General features: G+C 43.7%; 7 protein-coding genes across 7 annotated transcripts; 1 reads left to right on the top strand and 6 right to left on the bottom strand.

Annotated features, from left to right (window-relative positions):
- Window positions 1–1,659: 1,659 nt before the first annotated feature.
- On the bottom strand, window positions 1,660–3,312 carry BCIN_12g06510 (hypothetical protein). Its single transcript, XM_001547635.2, has 3 exons — window positions 2,790–3,312; window positions 2,700–2,733; window positions 1,660–2,619 (listed from the first exon to the last, which is right to left on the bottom strand). Exons 1-3 carry the CDS (start codon window positions 3,196–3,198, stop codon window positions 2,067–2,069), a joined length of 996 nt encoding a protein of 331 aa, XP_001547685.1. The 5' UTR covers window positions 3,199–3,312; the 3' UTR covers window positions 1,660–2,066.
- A 1,542-nt stretch (window positions 3,313–4,854) lies between these two features.
- BCIN_12g06500 (hypothetical protein) lies at window positions 4,855–6,347 on the bottom strand. Its single transcript, XM_024696582.1, has 2 exons — window positions 5,870–6,347; window positions 4,855–5,818 (listed from the first exon to the last, which is right to left on the bottom strand). Exons 1-2 carry the CDS (start codon window positions 6,243–6,245, stop codon window positions 4,989–4,991), a joined length of 1,206 nt encoding a protein of 401 aa, XP_024552393.1. The 5' UTR covers window positions 6,246–6,347; the 3' UTR covers window positions 4,855–4,988.
- Window positions 6,348–6,605: 258 nt separating this feature from the next.
- BCIN_12g06490 (hypothetical protein) lies at window positions 6,606–8,963 on the bottom strand. The gene is made up of 3 exons (XM_024696581.1): window positions 8,346–8,963; window positions 8,107–8,251; window positions 6,606–7,969 (listed from the first exon to the last, which is right to left on the bottom strand). The coding sequence occupies exons 1-3, from the start codon at window positions 8,800–8,802 to the stop codon at window positions 6,718–6,720; spliced, it is 1,854 nt and encodes a 617-aa protein (XP_024552392.1). The 5' UTR covers window positions 8,803–8,963; the 3' UTR covers window positions 6,606–6,717.
- A 711-nt stretch (window positions 8,964–9,674) lies between these two features.
- Bcleu5 lies at window positions 9,675–11,509 on the bottom strand. The gene is made up of 2 exons (XM_001547631.2): window positions 11,037–11,509; window positions 9,675–10,933 (listed from the first exon to the last, which is right to left on the bottom strand). The coding sequence occupies exons 1-2, from the start codon at window positions 11,346–11,348 to the stop codon at window positions 9,983–9,985; spliced, it is 1,263 nt and encodes a 420-aa protein (XP_001547681.1). The 5' UTR covers window positions 11,349–11,509; the 3' UTR covers window positions 9,675–9,982.
- A 597-nt stretch (window positions 11,510–12,106) lies between these two features.
- Window positions 12,107–16,340, bottom strand: BCIN_12g06470 (hypothetical protein). Its single transcript, XM_024696580.1, has 4 exons — window positions 15,860–16,340; window positions 15,258–15,801; window positions 12,748–15,205; window positions 12,107–12,627 (listed from the first exon to the last, which is right to left on the bottom strand). Exons 1-4 carry the CDS (start codon window positions 15,868–15,870, stop codon window positions 12,461–12,463), a joined length of 3,180 nt encoding a protein of 1,059 aa, XP_024552391.1. The 5' UTR covers window positions 15,871–16,340; the 3' UTR covers window positions 12,107–12,460.
- Window positions 16,341–17,164: 824 nt separating this feature from the next.
- On the bottom strand, window positions 17,165–18,632 carry BCIN_12g06460 (hypothetical protein). The gene is made up of 4 exons (XM_001547627.2): window positions 18,334–18,632; window positions 18,145–18,266; window positions 17,755–18,076; window positions 17,165–17,654 (listed from the first exon to the last, which is right to left on the bottom strand). Exons 1-4 carry the CDS (start codon window positions 18,381–18,383, stop codon window positions 17,390–17,392), a joined length of 759 nt encoding a protein of 252 aa, XP_001547677.1. The 5' UTR covers window positions 18,384–18,632; the 3' UTR covers window positions 17,165–17,389.
- A 633-nt stretch (window positions 18,633–19,265) lies between these two features.
- On the top strand, window positions 19,266–20,261 carry Bcmrp20. The gene is made up of 3 exons (XM_024696579.1): window positions 19,266–19,356; window positions 19,421–19,714; window positions 19,883–20,261. Exons 1-3 carry the CDS (start codon window positions 19,295–19,297, stop codon window positions 20,118–20,120), a joined length of 594 nt encoding a protein of 197 aa, XP_024552390.1. The 5' UTR covers window positions 19,266–19,294; the 3' UTR covers window positions 20,121–20,261.
- Window positions 20,262–20,306: the final 45 nt, after the last annotated feature.

Below are 20,306 nucleotides of genomic sequence, written 5' to 3'. Positions count from 1 at the left end.
GGAATCGATGCCATGGCTATACTCGAGGCAAGCCCGCGCATAATGAGACCGCAAGTGCAGACGCTTCAAAAACACATAATGAAGAACATGCGTAGCGATAATTCTAGACGAGAGAGTTCTTGTCTGATTTTCAAAACAGGAAGTCTACAAAGGCATGAAAATTTCTCGGTTGATGCATCTTTAAATGGTATTCACGAGTTCCTAAAGTAAGGAATATATGACTGAGTCAGTGAGCTTCAATAAGTCTCAAGAAAGGATCACATATATGATAGATATCTCAAATTGGTTTGATCATTCTACCCATTCTTTCCACAGACAGATAGCCCAAATATTGCAACCCCATTTTGAAATATATAGAACCCAAAATGAAATGTAGTATTAAGTTGTAATAGCCCATTTCCAAAAATCTCAAATGTGAAGCGAAGGAGATAAATTTGTCCCTAACTACCAACCAACTGTGGCTATAAAATCTGGAGATGAGTATCCGATTCAAACCATCAAGACAATAATTATAGGAATCTCATCTACCCGACACATATTCCATAAAGGTTGACCAATCCGTTCTAGCCCGTCGTGTTAGGTATAAATCGGCAGCATGTAGACCAACATGCATATCAAACCTCCGTCCGATCGTAGACTTTATCCCTTCCATCCTTTCCCCCTCCCCAGTAACTCCGCGAAAACAAAATCCAATGATTCGTAAACCTATCCACCATAATATTCCTCCCTAAAAATATCCATCACAGTACTATCTCGGCACGACTCTCTGGTAATCTCAAGACTTCCACAATAACCTATAAAACCAAACATGAGTTGCTACACTCCAAGGAGCAATCACAAACAAATTCCTCCCCATCGGCGTCTTGTTCCACCACCATACCTTCATTCTATTAATCGAACTTGGACGAGAGCGAAGGAAAGCCAGATATGCCTGGGGTGGTGGTCGGGGGAGGAGAATTCTGTCAAGACGCCAGCAGGCTTGGAAGGCTTAGCGGTAGATGAAAGAAGGTGGCATGTTTGGATCGAAGTCAGTGTGGAGATTGGTTGGGTGGTGAGCTGAGCTGAGCTGAGCTGAGCTGATGGTAATAGGTTGTAATTGAGAGGTTTGATAGATTGTAATGGTCAAGGACAATATTGATGTGACGTGGGGTGGTGAATATACATGACATGAAGAGATTCATGGCAATTTATCTTAGTGTCGGGGTCTAGTGCAGACTAACGGAAGATTTTTACAACATCCCTATTGGCCGAACCTGGTTACATCCACCTCAAATGATAACACAACGTCACAGAATCTACTAATAAATAATTTACGAATTGCCCAGTTTTTCAGACGGATATTAGGAATCCTGAGATTCTCAGATTCTGAGATCCTGAACCAACAACCGATAAAACCCAAGGAAAATATCTTGTCGATTTCATATTCATTGAAAAGAGATGAAACATTGGTTTTGGTATAACGTCGAATATCAGTTCAGTTCCATTCTGAAATCTAGGCCGATACATAAACCAGAGGAAACCTGACACAAAGGAGAGAAGTGGTAAGGATATATCTTCGTCTTTCTGCCAATGCCATTTTCTACCATCACTATAGCTTTTCTGAGTGTTCTGGGTTTCAAGAGATGATTCATCAAGACTGACAACGGGCTCTTGACACAGGCATGAGATTTGAACAGTGTGAATTATGGTACTCTTTTAACAAAGTAGAGTGATAGTAACCATGGGAAGGAATTATCTTTCCCCCTGTTCCAGTAAAGTCTAATAAGATCTAGTAACATTAAAATCAGTGGAAAATGAATCTGATACCCTACTATATACACAGAAACTGAACTCCATATGCTGTAAGTATAAAGCTTCAATCGCTCCCGCAACGATGGTAGCGACTGTACCTCCAATTCTGTCTTTGCCTTCGCCTTGGTCCCATCTACCAGGAAGCCACAAAAAGAGCGCACTAGCTATCCCCTGACCTCATCAAGTCATAATACTCAACATGAATCATCGGTCAGCAACTCATACACCCTGACTATACCCCAGAACCTTTGACTCCACATCCCCTACACAACCCCCTATTGCTGATAAACCTTAACCGAATTAATCAACCAATAAGCCGGCGCAAACGCCCCCGGATTCGCCCCTACATACGCATTACAAGTATTTGCAACGCTAGCACAGTTCCCACTGGACCAAACCGATCCGGCCCAGTCTCCACAAAACGTGGTATCGAAAACAATCTGCTGGTTCGCGAAAAAACTATCGATGTTGCACCCACTCCCTCCATTGAATGCCACGAGGGGTAATCCCCAATTACCCGTTACGGGTTTCCCGGCAGTGACATCGGCGGGTACACTACCTCGAGGCCAGAACCATACGTAGATGCCGGAAGATTCCCATTGCATGGCATAGACACCGCCACCGACAGAGTTGAAACCATCTCCGTAGGAATTGGCCTTGTTAGTAAGCACACCGCAACCGTTGTAGCCGCTGTTAGAATTGCAATTCGGATCGCTTAAGGTAATACCGGGTTGGGAGCCAGCTGTATTGATTACACAGCCCGGTCCGGTGTGCAAGGTCATGCTGTTTGTGCCGGCGAGGTTAACGCCTTCGATGACGTCGATCTCTCTAGAACATAGTCAGAATCGTGGGTGTGGTGGAGAAGTCCGGAATTAAGCGGGATAAAATGAAAGTACGAAGGGACTTACCCTGCATATGGCCAATTAGGACCAACAAGCCAAACTAGAAGCAAGTATTAGCCAACCATCCAACGTGGACTTTTCGAAAGAATCACTCACAAGCGGGCCAGACTCCGCAGATTGATCCAGGCATATGGGCAATATCAGCAATGAAGAGACCATGATTATATGCCTTGTTACTCGTAAGTCTGACGGATGCACGGCCAGCTGAAGGGTTAACGGTTTTATAGTCAACACCTAAGTAGACCTGGCCATTGTTGGTATTGATGAGACCTTGTGCTGAAGCCGCTGATTGAGATTGATAAGATACATATCCATGAGTAGGATCTGCATCTGTGAAGAAGCTAAAGGCAGAGAAGAAGTTGGCCGAGTTGTAAGTGTCCTTGAGGCTATAGGTAGCAGTTGCATACTGCTGATAGGTTCCTTGAATATATGGGACAAGAGCGGTAATTGAGAAGGGTAAAGATAGTAAGAGATTTGTATAAAGGAAGACAGATCTAGGAGACATCTTGATTGTTCAAAGATAGATTTGTAGAATGAAGATGATTACACAAGCACTTGAGAGGCTGTAAAAGCCGGTGAATATTACGCTTTAAGGAAGGGAAATGCAAGAAGTCAAATCAGAAGGAGTGTAAGATCTGCCATTCAAAAATCCGAAGTGGACAAGATGAGCACTTATAAGCTGATTTTAGAAAAAGCTATCACTTTCCCAAGACGAGAATAAGTGCTTGATTAGATCACTTGCCATGAACCGCGCCACCGAGTCTGGAAATCATCTCCGTCTTGTGAGTGTAACATGCTTCCTTGCTCACCAGAGTTACAAGAGAAACACAACGAAGGATTGCAACGTAATCAAAGTATCTTCTGATATCAAAACCATGTGCGAAAATCCGGGGTAGCGTCCCAATAGTCCGGACTTCAGTCTAACAATTGAGAAACTTCCAATTTCTAATTCCAGTAAATGACTCACATAACTCGGGGTCCTAACCCTCTCCTCGACTGAGATATTGCTTTCTTTTTGCACAAATAATTCTCAGTTGACGGAACAGTTCTGAATATTGTATTGCTTTTCAGATGACAAGAACTTGCGTTCAACCTACCTTTTCGGACTATTTGATGCTCTAGTTCGGGGCATTCGACCTTCTCAATTCTTGGCACCCAGGACCTGAAGAATCCATTGTTTATCCGCTAAATGCCACTCTCCCATTTGACTTGCAATATCCGAAACCATGAAGTTTGTGCTGGAGAAGAGACGGAAAGCAGACAGTAATGCAAATGAGTGACCAGAACATGCGAGCATTGTACCCACGAATGAGAGTTACGAGAAGACTTATTATATCTTATCATTTACGCCAACATCAGAAGCCACAGTGTCTGTAGTTCAATGCTGATCGTTTCCCATGTATACACTTTTTAATTAAGGGGTATTGCTACGGAATATTTATGACCGCTTGAGACACAAAGATCTGAGCCACTCGACAATCTGACAGAAGTAACCTGAACACTAAGTGAGCCCTGCAGAAATTACAGATTACCTATTGAATTGCCAAATAGGTGTTGAAGATTCCGTTTCAAAGAGTGTCAGCAGCGTGGTATCGACCTTTGCATTATGCGTTGTTTACCCTCGTGAACCAAATTACCGGACTCTTTTCTATATCGGCTGATATCTTCATCTAGTAGTTCACAATCATTTGATCGTGTATTACCACCGAGTATAAGTCCGAAAGATTTTATCAACACTTGTCTGGTTCTTTCTTATGATTTTTTGACCATGGGGAAAGATCCTAGAAAACGCGGGGATGTAAGACCTCGGTAGTGGTTGTGTGGCATTGTGGCGTTGGCGGCATGAAAGGATACTTTGCTACTTACGAATTTAAGCATGTTTTTACCCGTACAATTACTAATTAGTTCCGTAGTTTGTCGATGCTACCAATGTGTGAGAAGTCTAGTTTACGTTCCCGTCAACATCTAGTGATATGCTGTATTGATTATTTAAGCGGAACTGAGTCTTGACCCCATAAGATCCCAGTAGTGATTCTCCCGCCCGGCACCGTAAATAAATCTAATCATATTCTAGGAATTGATCATGAAGATCCGATCACATTAATTTTGCAAATCCGTAAACGATTAGTTGCAGTTCTAGAGGAGTATCCAAAACGAGTCAGGAAATATTCTTAACCTTGCTGTAAATTTCGTTCGAACTAATACTGGACGCTAGTTTTAAACCCACTATTTACCGCTGTTGGTCTTGATAACACCTCCACCTCATAAACAATTCATTGTTCAGAATAAAAGCAATCATTTTGATGGTGGGGGCCAATGATCTTGTCCATACCAAGCTGGGTCCCAAAAAGTACGCGGCTGTACACCCTCACTCCTTCCATTCACCAAATGACCACGACTAAGAGAATTCAAAGGCAAAGTTACAGCCTCAGTTGGATGTTTAGCAAGGGCGATGCAACTACACATACTCACCTCATCACTATTGGTATCAACAAACCCTGCCATACAGAATTTCAATATATCATCAGTCAAAAGATCTTCATGCTCTTCCAGTGTTGGCTCCCTACGAATAGGGCCCCCTCTACTTCCATCCATTTCCCACAACGATCCGTCTTCTCCCCTTATAAAAGCCACAAAATGCCGTCTCGGCTTCCCGATATTCTCTGCGGATGATGATTTATCGACCAAAGCAGCAATAGCCTGATGAGCATCTTCGAACTTTTGATCGTTATATAACATCGTTGCTCGTTCGTCAGGTCCTAAGGGAATAGATCGCTCATAGAGTCTAGATAGTATAGTGTTGGGGAGAATATATTCATGAGCCGGTCCATTTAGAAGGCAATGTAAGAGACCCATAGAGCCACAAGCACCATTGATTGCTTTTTTAAACCAAATAGCAGGCTCATCAGGTCCGCTACCTTTATAAGGTGGTTTTGCCATTTCTTTTGCGCGCGTAATGGTTTCCCAAGTAGACGTGAATGGTATGGAAAATAGGAGAGCATAGACTGGACGGGGAATATGCTTGAGCGAATCCGCTTCGGTAAGTGAACATACGTCGTAAAACTTGAGAGCAGAAGAAAGCCCAAGTTTAGAGGCGAGCGCGTTCATCACTTCTGATTTGTTCTCTGATTGATTGTCAGCGTATTCTAATAAAAACGAATGAGAATACAACATACCAAGTTTGGTAAAGGTTAGTATATTATTGATCATGCTCGCACCTGATGGTCTTGAGATTGTATGAGAAGTCAGATTCAGAGAAGTTCCAGAATAGACATTTCTCGTATCTGGCGACATCAGTAGCGCTGTCGAAGAACTCCCAAGTTTTGAATCTGGGGATACCCATGTTTCTGTCGAGAAAGCTTCAGGATCTGAATCTGACGAAATCAGTGTTTCTTTTGGGCAACTTTCAAATTCCAGTTCCATTTTACTATCAACGACCTCATTTTTTGGATCATGAAAACCCATCTTTTGAAGTGCTGGCAAGTACATACTCGAGGTATCATTAAGATAAAACACCGTTTCTATGGCATCTCCGTTTGGATTGAAAGTCATGGTGAAAAGTATGTATAATGTGGTAAGACGTAAAACAAATTAATGATATCGTGTTTTCAAAATTGCTTGATTTGAGGAGTAATAAGTGTAATGTGAGTGATCATGTAGTTGGAATAGGAACAATCGGTAGAAAGTAGCTATAGAAAAGCTATGAAAAAGTCACGACACTTCCTTCCTTTTTGGCAGACTGTCACAAGGTTTCTAGTTCGTCAATGAAGATCCCAGGGATGAGGGCTCGAACAACTTGCTAGACTCTAGTGATACTTTTTAAATTATGCCAGTCACATTGAGCCAATTCAATCTTCATTCGTAACACGCACTCTGATGTTCTTTTACACTAGAGCCGCGTTCATTCAATCATATATCATTCGGTCGTAATCATAAAAATCATTTCCCATACAAGACAAAACCACTACAAATGCATGGTCATCAAACTTCATAACACATAAATCATTGCCTTGCACCTTCCACTTTACCGAAGCACAATCTTTCCCTCTCGATTCTCACCCCCAATCCTCCTTTCCAATCTTACCGCAACCAGCAAACACAACCCCAACAAACCCGTCGCCAAAACAAACCCACCCTTCTCATCCATCCACCCCTTTAAATTCCACCGTGCAAAATTCACAAACCCTTCATTCCCACTCATCCCCCTCGCAAACCCTAAACTCCACACCCCCGTCCCCAAACAAGCCCCCACTTGTTCCAAAATCCCCATTCTCACATAAAATTTCTCCATCTCCGATCTTCCACTCTCTTTTCCCTTGCAATTAATTCCACCGACTTCCGATTCCAAATCTTGCAAGACACTTCGAGCTGTAGATATAAACCCTGCCTCTCTCAGATGGCTCTCATCCTCGAAATCATGCTCGCCTCCCGAGTCAGAATCTGCAACCAATCCACTCCCCCAAGCAAGCAAAGCAACTTGCACCGGACTCCCCACCACACTTCCTCCAATCGCCACCCAGAACACCGCTCCTCTTGTCGTAGGAAGAGCCAAGAGTATCAAACTCATGATATTAACCAGCAAGCACCATTTTAGAATCAGGAAATCATTTTCCCCTTCACATTCTATCCCTTCTCTTTCCTCGATTTCAGCTTCCTCTCCTTCTTCGCGGCGGATGAATAAGACTCGTAACTTCCTCCTCCGATTCATGAATTTTACGATTTGTGGGAGATACATTAGTAGGATGCTAGAGCCTAATAAACAAAGACTGTAAATGGTGGTCGTAACATTGTATGGGAGGTTTTGCGAAAGGCTAGTGAATTGAGGGTAAAGGATACTAATCTTTAGCGAGAAAGTGAGGAGAAAAACTAGGGATAGGAACGAAGCTTGCGGACTGATGCTGAATTTTGGTTTCGCTTGCTGTGGGAAAATCCTTGTATACATAAGGTTAGTTGATAAAACGGATGAGGTATCGTGATTTATTGAAGATGACGAAATTCCTGAATCGTTGTCTTGCTGGTCTTCATGCATGAAATCTCTGTACCTTCTCCTCTCCATACTCGTATCCACTTCTACACCTTGTCTATCAGTATTTAACTCGACGGCTCTACCCGAAGGTAAAAGCATCGAAATTCCAACGGAAAGAGCCCGACATCCAACCGCAAGCGCACAGATAACCCAAACACCATATTCATACTTCAACAAAAAACCAGCGAGTGAAAGAGCTGTGAAGCTGCTGAAAAGTTGTAGAGCGACGAGACGATATAGAGCTGAGGATCTAGAGTAGCCATTATCAGCGCGTTCATACAAAAAAGGGTTGCACAATATATAAGATACTGAAAAAATGCAAGGAAAAACACAATGTGGTAAATCCAGGAACAAAGACATCAGACATAGACAAAAGTGGAAACATACAAACCCCCTTTCTTACTCTCAGCATCCGTCTCCTCGCCAATATAAGTATACAGCAAACTAACCATAACCACTTTTCCTCCACCCACCAAATCAAAACCCGGTATGAGATAAATCCATCGAATATCCCACGTCTCAGAATTCCAACCTATTTCCCTCATGACTTATCAGCATCTCCACAGCTTCAAATCCCTAAAACACGCAACTCATCAAAAACAGAAACAACCGCAAAGAAAACTCACAAACAAACCCCCACCACACGCCCCCCAAAACCCCACTCCCAGCAACCAACCCCACAACCCCTCTCCTCATCCCCCATCTCCCTGCAATCCAGCCCCAAGGCCCCGCTAAGAAGATCCCCGGAAGAAAGCTCAAAAACTGAAATATCCCATTCATCTCCGCTACCCGTGATTGTATTCGTGGGGATTTACATATTTCTTCAGAGGATACAGATGGATTCGAAGAGACGAAAGAGAGGGGAGAGGAAGATGGAGTATAAGCGCTACAGATATATCGTTCGATAAGAGGGAGATATGTAGAGCTGAGTAGGAGAGAAGAGATGGTTGAGAGGAGGAGGAGAAGTGTTGCCATTTGGCTTGGAGTTAACTTTTTCATTCTTGATGGGAGTGAAAGGGAGGACGAGCGAGGGAGACGAGGAGGAGCGGCGAGGAGAGCGGGATAGAAGATTCGGCCGAGCATTTGTCTGTCCTGGTTTAGTTGTTTGGATTTAGAGATAGAGTAGACTAGAGCTAGAACTTTAGTGAGTTATCTCAAAATTCACCCCTCGCTTAGATAATTTGAAAAGGACGAGTAGCTAGCATCGGCCTTGATAAGATGAAACGCCAAATGAAAGTATATGCTAGAGAATAGAACATGACAATGAAGAAGTCAACCTCATTAGATAAGATGGGATGAGAGGCATATAGTTACACAACCATGAGTACAAGCAGGTACAAAGTACAAGTACAACAGATTTCGAAAGCACATTCTCACGCACGAAGTCTTGAGAGCGCATACCCACTCGCCGATACCAAACCATTCATTCTGCCCAACAAAGCATTGTTTGCAAAAAAATAAAATAAAAAATAAAGATCGATACCTCGCGACGAGAACAGTATTGTCTCAACCCCCGCTTTAGATCCATCTTTCCCCTTCCGTATCCCACCGACCTGCTCCCTCACCTCCTCTCAATTTCAGCCTTTCTCCCATCCCGGTCCCCAACCTCCACTCATCCGCCCAACTCCCTATCTCACAAAGCCACAAACACCATGCATCCACCCGCTGCACTTCAAGTCAAGAAAAACCAAAAAACCAAAAAAAAAAAACAAAAAAAACATCCCATCTCTCCTGTATATCCATGCATAAACTACACACTACATACACACTACACACACGATATGCGAGTAGTCTCTCAGCTGAAAAACTTAAGACGACGCACGACTTCGCCTTTGTACCATTTCACTGTCATACTAACATTGAGATTCTCAATCCGACTATTCCTTGTGAGATGAGATGAGATGGAAAGCTGGGACGAAGATAAAGAATGCAGATAGAAGATCCGCTTGGTCTACTGTAACCGCACTCGAAATTTTCACATCTATATGCTTAATGAAAAATGGCAACAGCTGATATCAAGATCAACCTAGACAATACATAACTCCCATTTCTAATTCTAAAGCTTCGAGTTTTAGTATCAATATGCCCTTCCCACCGGATCAATATTCCAAGAATGTCCATCTTCCCATCTTTCCGTCTTCCCAATGAAAATGCATACATACATACATACAATATCAATACCACCAAACACAATACCCAGCACAGTACCACACCAAAATCTATCCAGTGCTCCTCCAAAATCTTCCCATCTAAACTCTTCATCCTAAATACCCAACCATCCCTTCCCCCTCTCATAAACATAAAAGCTCACCGCAACCATCGGCACAACCTTGACATAGCCAATCGTCAACCCCACAAAAAACCCTCTCCACCCCCTCTCCCTAACGATCATCCTCGCCGTCTCCCCAATATGCAGCCTTCTCCCATCCCCCACAGTTCCTCCGACCTGCATTCTCCTCCTTATCACTTCCAACGGATACGCGCTCGTTTGAGACACCAATCCCGCTACACCACCCGCGAATAATTCCGCCCACGATCTAAGCGGCGCTGGTTTATTCTCCGCATAATGTGCTGGTTTCGGAAGTGTCGTGTACTGTTTTATACTCTTATGTCTTAATAAATCTCCCGCGGTATCATGCGTCAAAAATGACATTCCAGCATACGGCAACATCCCCAATATCGTCGCCGAAAATCCTCTATAAAAATTTGCCAATCCGCTTTTGGGAACAATGCTCTGCATCGCATTCTCTGCCCCGGCAACTAGACCTCCTGCCCCATTTGTAGTAGATAATTTAGGCTGTGGCGGAACTTCATGGTATATCCTCCTGCAAATTTCCCCCAACCCCGCGCTCCGTCCCTTTGTCTCAAACGCCAACCTAACCCTAATAACCTCCAGGGGATAAGTGAAAAATACACTCGTTACTCCCGCCAAACTACCACTAATCAATCTTCTGAATGGCGTCTCGTATTCATGTTTCGGTATTATCGCGGCGCGGATTTGCTCATATGCTAGAAATTTAATCGCAGCGTATGGGAAGATACGGAGGATAGTCGCAGAATGTCCGCGGAAGAGTCCGCGCAGTCCCTCGTCGCTGTGGATATCGCGCATGGCTGTGATGTAGCCAAACCAAGAGCCGGTATATTTGGCGAACTGAGGATTGCTGGCTTGGAAGAGGATTTTTACCCGGTCCAGGGGGGCGACTACGGTTTTTGCCTGGGGTGAATGCTGTCAGCTACATCGCTCTTGATGCCCTGGATATTTCTTCCTGTAGAATCCGCAGAAAGAACTGATAGAAAATCGTAAATAGAATACATACCGCACTACCAGCCAAGCCCCCCGCCAATCCCGTTCTCCATATGTAATCCCAACTTTGTTTGTTTCTAATCTCCTTCCCCGCTGTCCTTAACCTCCCCTCTTCTCCAAGCCCCCCCTTCTGCCCTATCCTCGACTGCTTATTCCCCAATACTACCGTATCATCATCCGTGGGACAGAGAGCTGGCGCGGATTTTCTCCTCCCATCAGCGACTGCGCTCGCCATTGCTTCGACTGTGTTGTTGTCGTTTGTCTCTCGTGATCCGTTCTGTTCTGTAGATATATTTGTTGAGCTCGATGAGGCATCCTTGGTCATATCATTCCCATTTGTTTGATTCTAATTCCTCTCTTATCAATCAATGCAAGATTACCAAAACAGTTTCTCTCATTCCATGGGGCAAAGTTTCTCTCAAGATTCCATCTGTAAATTTGCAAGTTGTTCGCAGGATCTTAGGAGACCGAATTCTTCGTAATGTCTTGAAGAGAGACCTTCAATCAAATCGCATGTATTTGTGCAGCGTCTCTGTTTTCTGTCTACACTCTTCTGGCTGCACCCTTCACTCTTCACCCGCAAACGTCATACTAGCGCCTTACAATCGGTCGGTACTCGGTAATCTTCCCCTCGCAGAAATGGATGCACAAAGCACATGTGGATGTTTATTTTGCCATTCCCAAATACAATCGTCCAAGGTTTGGAATAGAGATATTGCTTCAAGATTCACATAAATTGGCCCAAAGAGATATCCTCTCGCTCGCAAACAAGACAACAGTTCTCACTCTTTCATTCTTTCATACCCAATTATTTCGCAAATTCTATTTACACCTACTGAACAATGAGACCAAAAATCTCAGCATCAGACCTCGGGTTTGCGGTATTCATCGGCTTAACTTTGTCAGCGTGATCGGCTGAGAATTGATTCGTTGTTGATATTTGTCTCCCCAGATATCAGAAAAGAGCATGGTATCTATCTATACTAGTCTCCGTGGAATTGGTGGAAATCGATCCTTTATCAATCAGGAGCGCATTCACACCACGATATCTATCAGAGCAACTCCAGAGATGAGTTGAAAGGCTGGAAGAAGAGTGGTATTTGCAAATTCAAATATTCATATACATCCTCAAACTTTTTCATCAATGTGAACCACCCACCCCCATTCCCATTTCCTTTCCCATCCCATTTTCATACCGAACGCCTCCAGTGAAAACAGTAGATGAAGCAAATAATCAATCATCATCGACCAACCCATAAAAGACAAAGTAGGCCAGCAATCGCACAAATTATATACGTTTTTCCAACTCCCCATCCCCATTCCCATCCCATCCAACCACCGGTTTTTTTTTGGTGGAAAAATTCGCTCCCTGCCCTTCCCATATGCACTTAATTCATCCACCCATCCACCCATCCAATCAACTCAACAACTTTTACTTTATACAAATGCCCTCAGCCCTCTCAATCCACTCCCCTTCTTCTTTTCCTTCGGACTACTCTTTGGACTCTCTTCCGCACCACTCCCACTTCCCTCCTTCCTCCCTTTATCTTTATCCTTTCCATTATCCTTATCCTTCTTCGCTGCTCCAATATTTCCAACCCCTCCTGCTTGAATGTTAGACAATGATTATAAAGAGTCAGAAAACACAAGAGACAAAGTATCATCTTTCTTCAACTTTGAATTCAATGGACGATTTACTAAATTGGAAAGTTGAGTGTACTCACCACGACCATAACCTCTCATTTCACCTTGCGGCTTAGCTTTTGGCTTGCTCTGGGCTTCAAAAGAGTCCCTATCGCTATTATTGCCATCTCTACTCATTGTTCCGTCCGAATGTGACGAGCCTGGCGCGGGGCCGAAGGTACTGGAATGAGAAAATCTACCCCCATAAAAATCCGGACTGGTAGGTGCACTTGTAGGCGTTGACCTAAATGCATGGCCTGATGTTGGACTGTGAGAATCTATCCTGGGCCGAGCAATAAAACTTGATGTGCCTGTGAGTGGAAACGTTGCTTTAGGTACAAGACTTCCTGGCCTTGCCGAATCTGAATAGCTATGAGTCAAGCGACGATGATCTCTTGGAGGAATATGTGGCCCAGGGGATCCATCAATACTCATAGGTAAATCAGACACTCTATCTTGCGCTGTAAGCGCTTCCAGGTGGTCTTGCTGTAACTTTGTATATCGTTTCAAAAGATTAGAATGGGCTGTCTTCATATCATCCATGCGTCGTCGTGACCCTGCTAATGCCTCGTCAATAATCTTTTGCTTTGCAGGATCGAGTTGCTTGAAACCAGTTGGACTAGCATTTTGCGCTTCTTGAAGCTCTTTTTGAAATTTGGCAATCAATTGTTGTATTTCCGCATCCTTGGCCTTTAACTTCATATTGAGGATTTCGATAGTGTTGTAAGCTTGTTCTTCATCTTGTTTCGCCTGGTCCATTTCAACTTCTCGAGCTTCATATCTTCGTAACTTCGTAGTGAGCTTTTCGGCCTCGATGCGTAATCGCTCTAATTCTTCCTTATTTGATTCCACTACTTGAATTTCTTGGGTAGCATGAGACACTTTATATTCGGCTTGAACGACCAGCTGCCTTAGATTGTGTATATCAATCTTCGATGCAGACAATTCACGCTTTAATTGATCACCCTCCACTATCCACTTCTTTTGCTCCTCCTTCAATAATCGTAGTTTAGCCGTCAAATCAGATTCCCATTTCCTAGAATGATTTCGGCTTTTGTCAAATTCTTTTTTCATTTGTACAATGGCTTTCTTGGTATCTTCTAGCTTCGCTCTCAAGATTTTGTTGGAGTTGATCAAGTTTTGAGTCTCGGCTTCGACTCTTGCTTCACGGATAGCCTTTCGACGAAGTTGTCCAATATGAGTAAGATGTTGCTGCTTAAGATAGCGTTCAAAATTCAAGTCATTTTTCAATAACATAATGTCTCTCTGTAAGTATGCAACTTTCGTAGAATCATTTGTCCCGGGTCTCAAAGATGGTGAACGGAGGGCGTGTGCACGGGTGAGTGATTGCAAGTATGAATCAACGTGAGAAGTATTATCTTGGGCATGATGGCTCAACGCAAGCGATTGCACGCTATCATTCGTCAAAGTCTGATAAATACCACCTCTAATTGAACCAGCTCGTTGAGAATCCAGCATATCTTGTAGATGAGTATGCGAAGGCGACGTGGCGATGACTGGAGGCAATGTAGGACTATCTAATCGCCTTTCCGGTCTCAAGATAGGGGAGTCCGCAATCGAAGGCATTGATTGACTTGTGAATGATGCCCTCCTTAGTATAGAATTTCGTAGTGCTTCTGGCGACGCGATGGTAGGCGGTCCAGCATACCTCCAACTGGTGTGCCGAGATTGGGCCGGTGTGAATGCGTTATGTTCAGTCAATGGCTGATCTGGGACGTCAGCATTAGTATCAATGTGTAGGTTTGGTAACTGTGATCTTGATAATGGAGCTTGTTGAGCATATCCTGGTATGTATAATGCCATGCATTCAGTCACAACATCCGATGCTTCACTTTTCATCCATCGATTAGTATCTGATAATTCCTGATCGATAGTCATTGTGAAGAAATTTGGATGTAAAAGATGGAGTTGCCTGAAAGGTTCAGATCGTTGTCTTATTTCCATAGGCTCAACCGCGAATTCATTGGCGCCCGGGAATCCTTGATGCCTTAGGAACTTTTGCGGTTTTCGAATGTAACTCATGAAATTCATCGGATAAAGGCCGTAAAGAAATGTGTAGTAGTGTAATAATTCCGGAACTGATACATCTTCCGAGTCCAGCAAGTAAGATAGTTTCGTCCAGGAACTTGTACTGTGAGTACTTCTGTCATCTCGATCGTCAGGTGCCGAATTATCCTCATACTTTCGCTCTCTATCCCAAAAAAGCATCCTACTGTAGATATTGAAAAGCGCAGGGAGATGCTTGGAGAGAGAGCTTGGGATATGAGGCAGAAACATAATCAAAGCTGTCATTGCCAGTGATACCACTCGAGTCGAAGTATCTATTTGCAAACATCGTAGAAGATTCTCGAAGAGAGGAGTTTGAAGGAGTTGATGTAGATGAGGAGGTTGGTGTCGAATAAATTCGCAAAGTAATGAGAGCGCAAGAATTCGACTGTCTTTTTTAACGAAGAATTGGTTGATAGCAGTCAAAAAGTTCTGTATCTCGTTAGGATTTCACCTCCATTCCTAGATGATGTAGTGCACATACCTTTGGCCTCTTCCTTCCAAATGATATCAGTATACTCCTTAATTGACTCTCAATGAACTTCGAATTCTCATCCAGGTGTGCAGCGACACTATTACACTTCGCCAGCCAGATAGCGATCAAGTTCTCTGCCACCGTATCCGAAGTAGTAATCGCATCTTCTACATGTTCGTCGTCTTCGTCATAAATGAGAATATCCAGTAAAGTATTCCTAGCTTCCAAAGCCAATCCCTTTTCCTCTCCAAGATGACTCAATACTGGTATGCATAATTTATCCCACCATTGTAACATTCTGCCACCACCTTTTATCGAGGTTCGAAGCTTTCGCAATATGGATAAGAAGGGGGCATAGCGGGCAGGATGGTCACAGACATCCCTTTCATAAATAGAGAGCAATTCCTCCTGAACCTTGGAGGCGTCGGATTCATCGTGGGTAGCATTTTTCTCCAGGTAGATATGGATAATCCGCACAAGGTCGTCTGGAAGTGGTAATCGGGTAGAAGTCGTTACTGATGTTTTGATCGCTTTCGTTAGGTCCTTGAGTGAACTGCATTAGAGACATTGTTAGTCGGGGGCATATGACAGCGAACATGAGAATACCATACCCGGAAGACATGTTGTCTTCTTCATTGATAGCTCTAGCAAATAATGCTCTTCTTGGATGCTTTACCAAGCCTTTCTCTCATGCCTCTAAGCTGTTCTAAGGTGTGGGGTCCCGATCCTATATCTCTATGTTTTCTTTTCTTTTCCTTTCGAATCCGTCCGATCAACCAATCTGTGTGTTTCAATTCCTTATCATATCGTGTTATCGGGAAACAGGCGCCGTCTACCATCTCCTCGCTTGGTACGTTGGGAATAGTCTCATTGAAAGAAATCTAGAAATAAATTCCGGCATGCAACAAGGTATCGTAGATCATCTGCAGGTATTCATGTTGGGAAAAAGTGGTGCGGAATCTGGTCAATCTTTGTTGCTGACGTTGGAAAGAAAATGTCCCTCAAGCACATACATGATTCACAAGGGTTCACCTCCGCCTTGCAGGAGCTTTCATCCTTGTCCGTTTATTTTCTTTTTTTCTTGGTTGGAACTTTATATGGGGAAGGCTGATTGATTCATTTGTTCTGATAAGAGGGAGAAGCGAAAGGCGGTCGCATTGTTCCTACCGCCGAATCAGCTGATGGGACGTTTTGCTATGCTGTTCGATTAGAGATCACCATCTTATCTTCTTATTCAAATACGACACGAGAGATCAACGACGGCAATTACGCGATCTGTGGTCTCCCGCGCTGTGGGTTAGATGCCACGACGAAGAGCCCGGGTTATCCTCTCTACACGTCATGGAAGAGAAGTTGTGGCGAGCACCTAGCACGCCTCGCAGATAGACACTCAGCATCTCGGAAGGGGGTAAAAAAGTTAGATGCGAGATACGTTTTCACATCTACTACTGAACCCCTATGTTCCAAGCGCTTCGTTACTTCATCAACACACGCAACTCACTTAACTTCCAAGTATGATGTCACCCCCCCAAATACTGGAAACCACAGACACCACAATGTCAGAGCACCCCCTTCACCAAGCTCCCGAAACTCTATCAAACTACCCTCCAAGCACACTCGCCTCCTGTACCCCTCAATTGCAGGATGGAAGTAAGTGGAGTGGATGACGGAAACGAGACAAACTGCATACATATATTACCTAGGTATGTGGATTTTCCCGTCGCGCCTTGGCATAAACACTAGGTATGCATTGGTTGCGGTAGTTGGATATAAGTTATAACCTAGTGAATTCTCAATGTCTGTATCCGTTGCTTGGTAGTTGTAAGAAGTGTTTGTACGTTCTCATTCCCTCTCATGGTGACCCTCAAAATAGAGTCCGCCATGATGCACTCATCTCTTGTTGTCATTGCTTATAGTGCCGATACTCTAATTCAATCGTCATTAAATAATTCTCTACCATGCCAATCTTTTATATCATGGTTTAAAGTGCATTGGTATTCATTTATTCGCGCTTCTATACGCGCTTCTTCTTCGGAAACTCGCGTACACCTGTGAAAATTGCTCCTCTCCTCTACTTCTTTCACTCTTGTACCATCCTCCCTCTCACGATTTCATCTTTAACCTCATTCTCGGCCCTATCTCTAAATCAAATACTCGTCAAACCAAGTCACGGCCTGCAAGAAAGCCTGTTCCTTGGCATATTTCTCTATCTTCTTGCTCAAATCACATCTAACCGCGAAACCATGGACAGTTCCACTGAACAAATTGACTTGATAAGTAGCACCAATCTCCTTGAGGATTTCTTCTGATTTGTGACGTTTTTCGGCTGGAAAAATTTCGTCGGTTTCAGCGGCTGAGATGGAGAAGGGTCCCTTGATTGCGCGAAGTTCATCTTCGTCGACGAAACTTGGGAGAGTGTCAGTTTGTTACTCAAGGTTGGGGTTGGATGTAGAGTGTTTTCGGGGATTGGAGGAGTGGGATGAAGGAAATGAAATGAAAAACGTACGAAGGATGAGCAACATATCCCACATCAATACCCTTTCCTTCAGCCATAAATCGAGCGACGTATTTAGCACCAAAACAGTATCCGACAGCTCCAATCTTGGTGTATCCCTTAGACTTCAAGAATTCAATGGCCTTTTGAACGATAGGATCAACATGTGTAAATGTATGTGGGTTGTTTCCATCAGAACCCTTGGTTAACCATTGCATGAAGTCGAAACTTTCAGGACGATTAAGAGAGATTGGATCGCCGTTAAAGAGATCGGGGACGATGGTGTAGTAGCCGTTGGCGGCAAACTGATCGGCCATCAACTGGGAGTTTTGCCCTGTTTGAAGGAATATTGATTAGTTGCTTGAAATTGAAATCGCCGTGAATGATGGAGGAAATACATACAGATACCGATAACATCTGGAAGATAAAGGATGGCAGTATCCTTGTGAACCTTTTCTGTAGGCTCAGCAACATAGGTCTCAATGGTATCAGCAATCTTGATAGTAGATCCAGTTGGAGCACCCCTAAGATAAGATTTCCATCAGCTTCACATCCACAGACTCCTCCCTCACCAAGAGAATTAAAACTTACTCGTGCTTCACACCTAGAGTACAACATCTCTGAGGTGGGTTGGAAGCCATTTTTTTAATATGTGTTGCGGTTTGAAGGTAGATGGGTATTCGATCTTGATGCAAGAGGATAAAAGAAGTCAACCAGATGACTGATCCAAAACACAACAGCAACAATCGGTACTTATAACCAAAAGATTACGCAGGCACGCATAGATCTGGAATAACCAAATCTACCCCTCCACTAGGTTGCATGCTGGGTAGAGAGTGGAGCCGACGGGGCCATTGATCACAAATCTTGTCAAATTCACACTTCATGACTGGAAAGGAAGGTTAAATCCGTGATCCTAACTCCATCGCAATGGTGCAATTCCGAAGAAAGCTCGTCGGAGTAAAGGATTGCGAGGTTCGCTTTTCGCCGTGGATGCTTGTACAGGAAAGTCACTGCGGAAGATGGTGGTTGATACGGGAAGAAGATCTGTCACGAGACGGAAAAACACTGTTACTGTAAATTCGAATGATAATTTCAAGAGATATAATAAATGAGATCCAGTAGAAATATATGGTAAATTATAAGCATTTTTATTTTAATATCTAATTCAAAATACAAAGGATTTAACAATGTCTTTTTGGCAGGCCGTTTTTTTGGTTCACCGCGTGCCAAGGCAGCACCGGCAAATAGGTAATGATGGGATGGATGACGATGATGTGTGAGAAGACGGCGGAAAAAACGAGAAAATCGCTTTGCTAGGGTGCGTATGGATCCGTCATCTATGTCATGTCATGACTAGCGAGCGTGCACGTGTGAACGAATCAATGACTCAAGTCGTGAAATGGAAACCGCCCATGAAGAGAACGATAGCTCGCGCTTAATTGTGCTTATCGCGTCAAACGAATCCCGATAATAATATTTCCCGCGCTTAATTTTATCTGCTACTTGCGATTTCAATCGAAGAGCTCCAAATCCCAATTCCACCGCAAAAATGGCAGCACCCCTTGCGGCCGTCGCTCGAGCGCCCAAAATGGGTCGCAAAGAGATATTTCTGTACGATTCCCCCTCACCATCCTGCTTCTTGCCATCTGGAAGCTAACCCCTCTTCTCACTACAGCCCCAATTTCACAATCACCCTCCTCCGCACTCCGAATTCACCACCCTCGTTCGCTTCCTTTATCGTACCCCTCAATTTGAACAAATTGGACTTGAGAGATTATTTATGGAATGCCTATGGAATCGAGGTTCGAGGAGTACGAAGTTACATCCAAGCGCAAAAATTGAGGGAAGGAAAACCAGGAGCGAAAATGCCAACGCCGAGGAAATGGTTCAGACCGAGGAGTATCAAGAGGATGATGGTGGAGATGGATAGACCGTTTGTGTGGCCTGAAGAACCCAAGGACTTCTCCGAGTATGTTTTATTTTCGATTTTGGGGCATTTCTATATCTTTGGCGGGGAAGTGATCTGTGTAGTGGGGGGGGGGGGGGGGGGGGGGGAAGTCAAGGGGGTGATTGTTCGAAAGATATGATCAGAATGGAAGTTTGGAAGATACAAAGGCTAATCGTACGGTACTTATAGATGGGATCAAGAGGGAGTCAAGAAACGTCAAGAATACGAACAAGAGCTACAAGCAGGCCAATATCCGGATGCCAAACAAAAGCCCAGCAAAGAACGTTTATCAATCGCAGAGCAAGCAAGAAAAATCTTGCAAGGAAAGGAGAAATGGGCACCTACGAGAGATACCTGGATGAACGTAGGAGAGGAAGTTGAGGTGGAGACGGATGTGACGGTTCCTCGTATTAGAAGACGGGAATAGATAAAGATTTGGAGGAAGTGTAAGCATTGAACTTTGGAAGAGCATGTATATTGCAAGATACATTGTATGAATAATTCATTGAATGGGGTATATGAATATGAGAACAAAAAAAAACATGTATACACCAGCCCAATTCTGGCACTTTTTGTTCAAGGTCTCTTTCAGCCACACGACTTTTTACTGTTT

Source organism: Botrytis cinerea, chromosome 12 (assembly GCF_000143535.2).
Source record: "Botrytis cinerea B05.10 chromosome 12, complete sequence".
NCBI lineage: Eukaryota > Fungi > Ascomycota > Leotiomycetes > Helotiales > Sclerotiniaceae > Botrytis > Botrytis cinerea.
Note: the sequence above shows the minus strand (reverse complement) of the source record. Positions and strands in the feature narration are given on the sequence as shown.

What these genes read in the sequence shown, in the direction of transcription:
- BCIN_12g06510 (XM_001547635.2), bottom strand. Translation starts at nt 3,198, where the DNA reads ATGTCTCCTAGATCTGTCTTCCTTTATACAAATCTCTTACTATCTTTA. An exon ending in CTGCGGAGTCTGGCCCGCTT is followed by an intron (nt 2,734 to 2,789) that starts GTGAGTGATTCT and finishes ACTTGCTTCTAG; the next exon opens with TTTGGCTTGTTGGTCCTAAT. An exon ending in CCTAATTGGCCATATGCAGG is followed by an intron (nt 2,620 to 2,699) that starts GTAAGTCCCTTC and finishes ACTATGTTCTAG; the next exon opens with AGAGATCGACGTCATCGAAG.
- BCIN_12g06500 (XM_024696582.1), bottom strand. Translation starts at nt 6,245, where the DNA reads ATGACTTTCAATCCAAACGGAGATGCCATAGAAACGGTGTTTTATCTT. An exon ending in ACTAACCTTTACCAAACTTG is followed by an intron (nt 5,819 to 5,869) that starts GTATGTTGTATT and finishes ACAATCAATCAG; the next exon opens with AGAACAAATCAGAAGTGATG.
- BCIN_12g06490 (XM_024696581.1), bottom strand. Translation starts at nt 8,802, where the DNA reads ATGCTCGGCCGAATCTTCTATCCCGCTCTCCTCGCCGCTCCTCCTCGT. An exon ending in CGTGTGGTGGGGGTTTGTTT is followed by an intron (nt 8,252 to 8,345) that starts GTGAGTTTTCTT and finishes TGAGGGAAATAG; the next exon opens with GTTGGAATTCTGAGACGTGG. An exon ending in GAGAGTAAGAAAGGGGGTTT is followed by an intron (nt 7,970 to 8,106) that starts GTATGTTTCCAC and finishes TGGCTACTCTAG; the next exon opens with ATCCTCAGCTCTATATCGTC.
- Bcleu5 (XM_001547631.2), bottom strand. Translation starts at nt 11,348, where the DNA reads ATGACCAAGGATGCCTCATCGAGCTCAACAAATATATCTACAGAACAG. An exon ending in GGGGCTTGGCTGGTAGTGCG is followed by an intron (nt 10,934 to 11,036) that starts GTATGTATTCTA and finishes CATTCACCCCAG; the next exon opens with GCAAAAACCGTAGTCGCCCC.
- BCIN_12g06470 (XM_024696580.1), bottom strand. An exon ending in TTGGAAGGAAGAGGCCAAAG is followed by an intron (nt 15,206 to 15,257) that starts GTATGTGCACTA and finishes AACGAGATACAG; the next exon opens with AACTTTTTGACTGCTATCAA. An exon ending in AATGAGAGGTTATGGTCGTG is followed by an intron (nt 12,628 to 12,747) that starts GTGAGTACACTC and finishes ACATTCAAGCAG; the next exon opens with GAGGGGTTGGAAATATTGGA.
- BCIN_12g06460 (XM_001547627.2), bottom strand. Translation starts at nt 18,383, where the DNA reads ATGGCTTCCAACCCACCTCAGAGATGTTGTACTCTAGGTGTGAAGCAC. An exon ending in TCCAGATGTTATCGGTATCT is followed by an intron (nt 18,077 to 18,144) that starts GTATGTATTTCC and finishes TCCTTCAAACAG; the next exon opens with GGCAAAACTCCCAGTTGATG. An exon ending in GGATATGTTGCTCATCCTTC is followed by an intron (nt 17,655 to 17,754) that starts GTACGTTTTTCA and finishes CACTCTCCCAAG; the next exon opens with TTTCGTCGACGAAGATGAAC.
- Bcmrp20 (XM_024696579.1), top strand. Translation starts at nt 19,295, where the DNA reads ATGGCAGCACCCCTTGCGGCCGTCGCTCGAGCGCCCAAAATGGGTCGC. An exon ending in GGTCGCAAAGAGATATTTCT is followed by an intron (nt 19,357 to 19,420) that starts GTACGATTCCCC and finishes TTCTCACTACAG; the next exon opens with CCCCAATTTCACAATCACCC. An exon ending in GAACCCAAGGACTTCTCCGA is followed by an intron (nt 19,715 to 19,882) that starts GTATGTTTTATT and finishes CGGTACTTATAG; the next exon opens with ATGGGATCAAGAGGGAGTCA.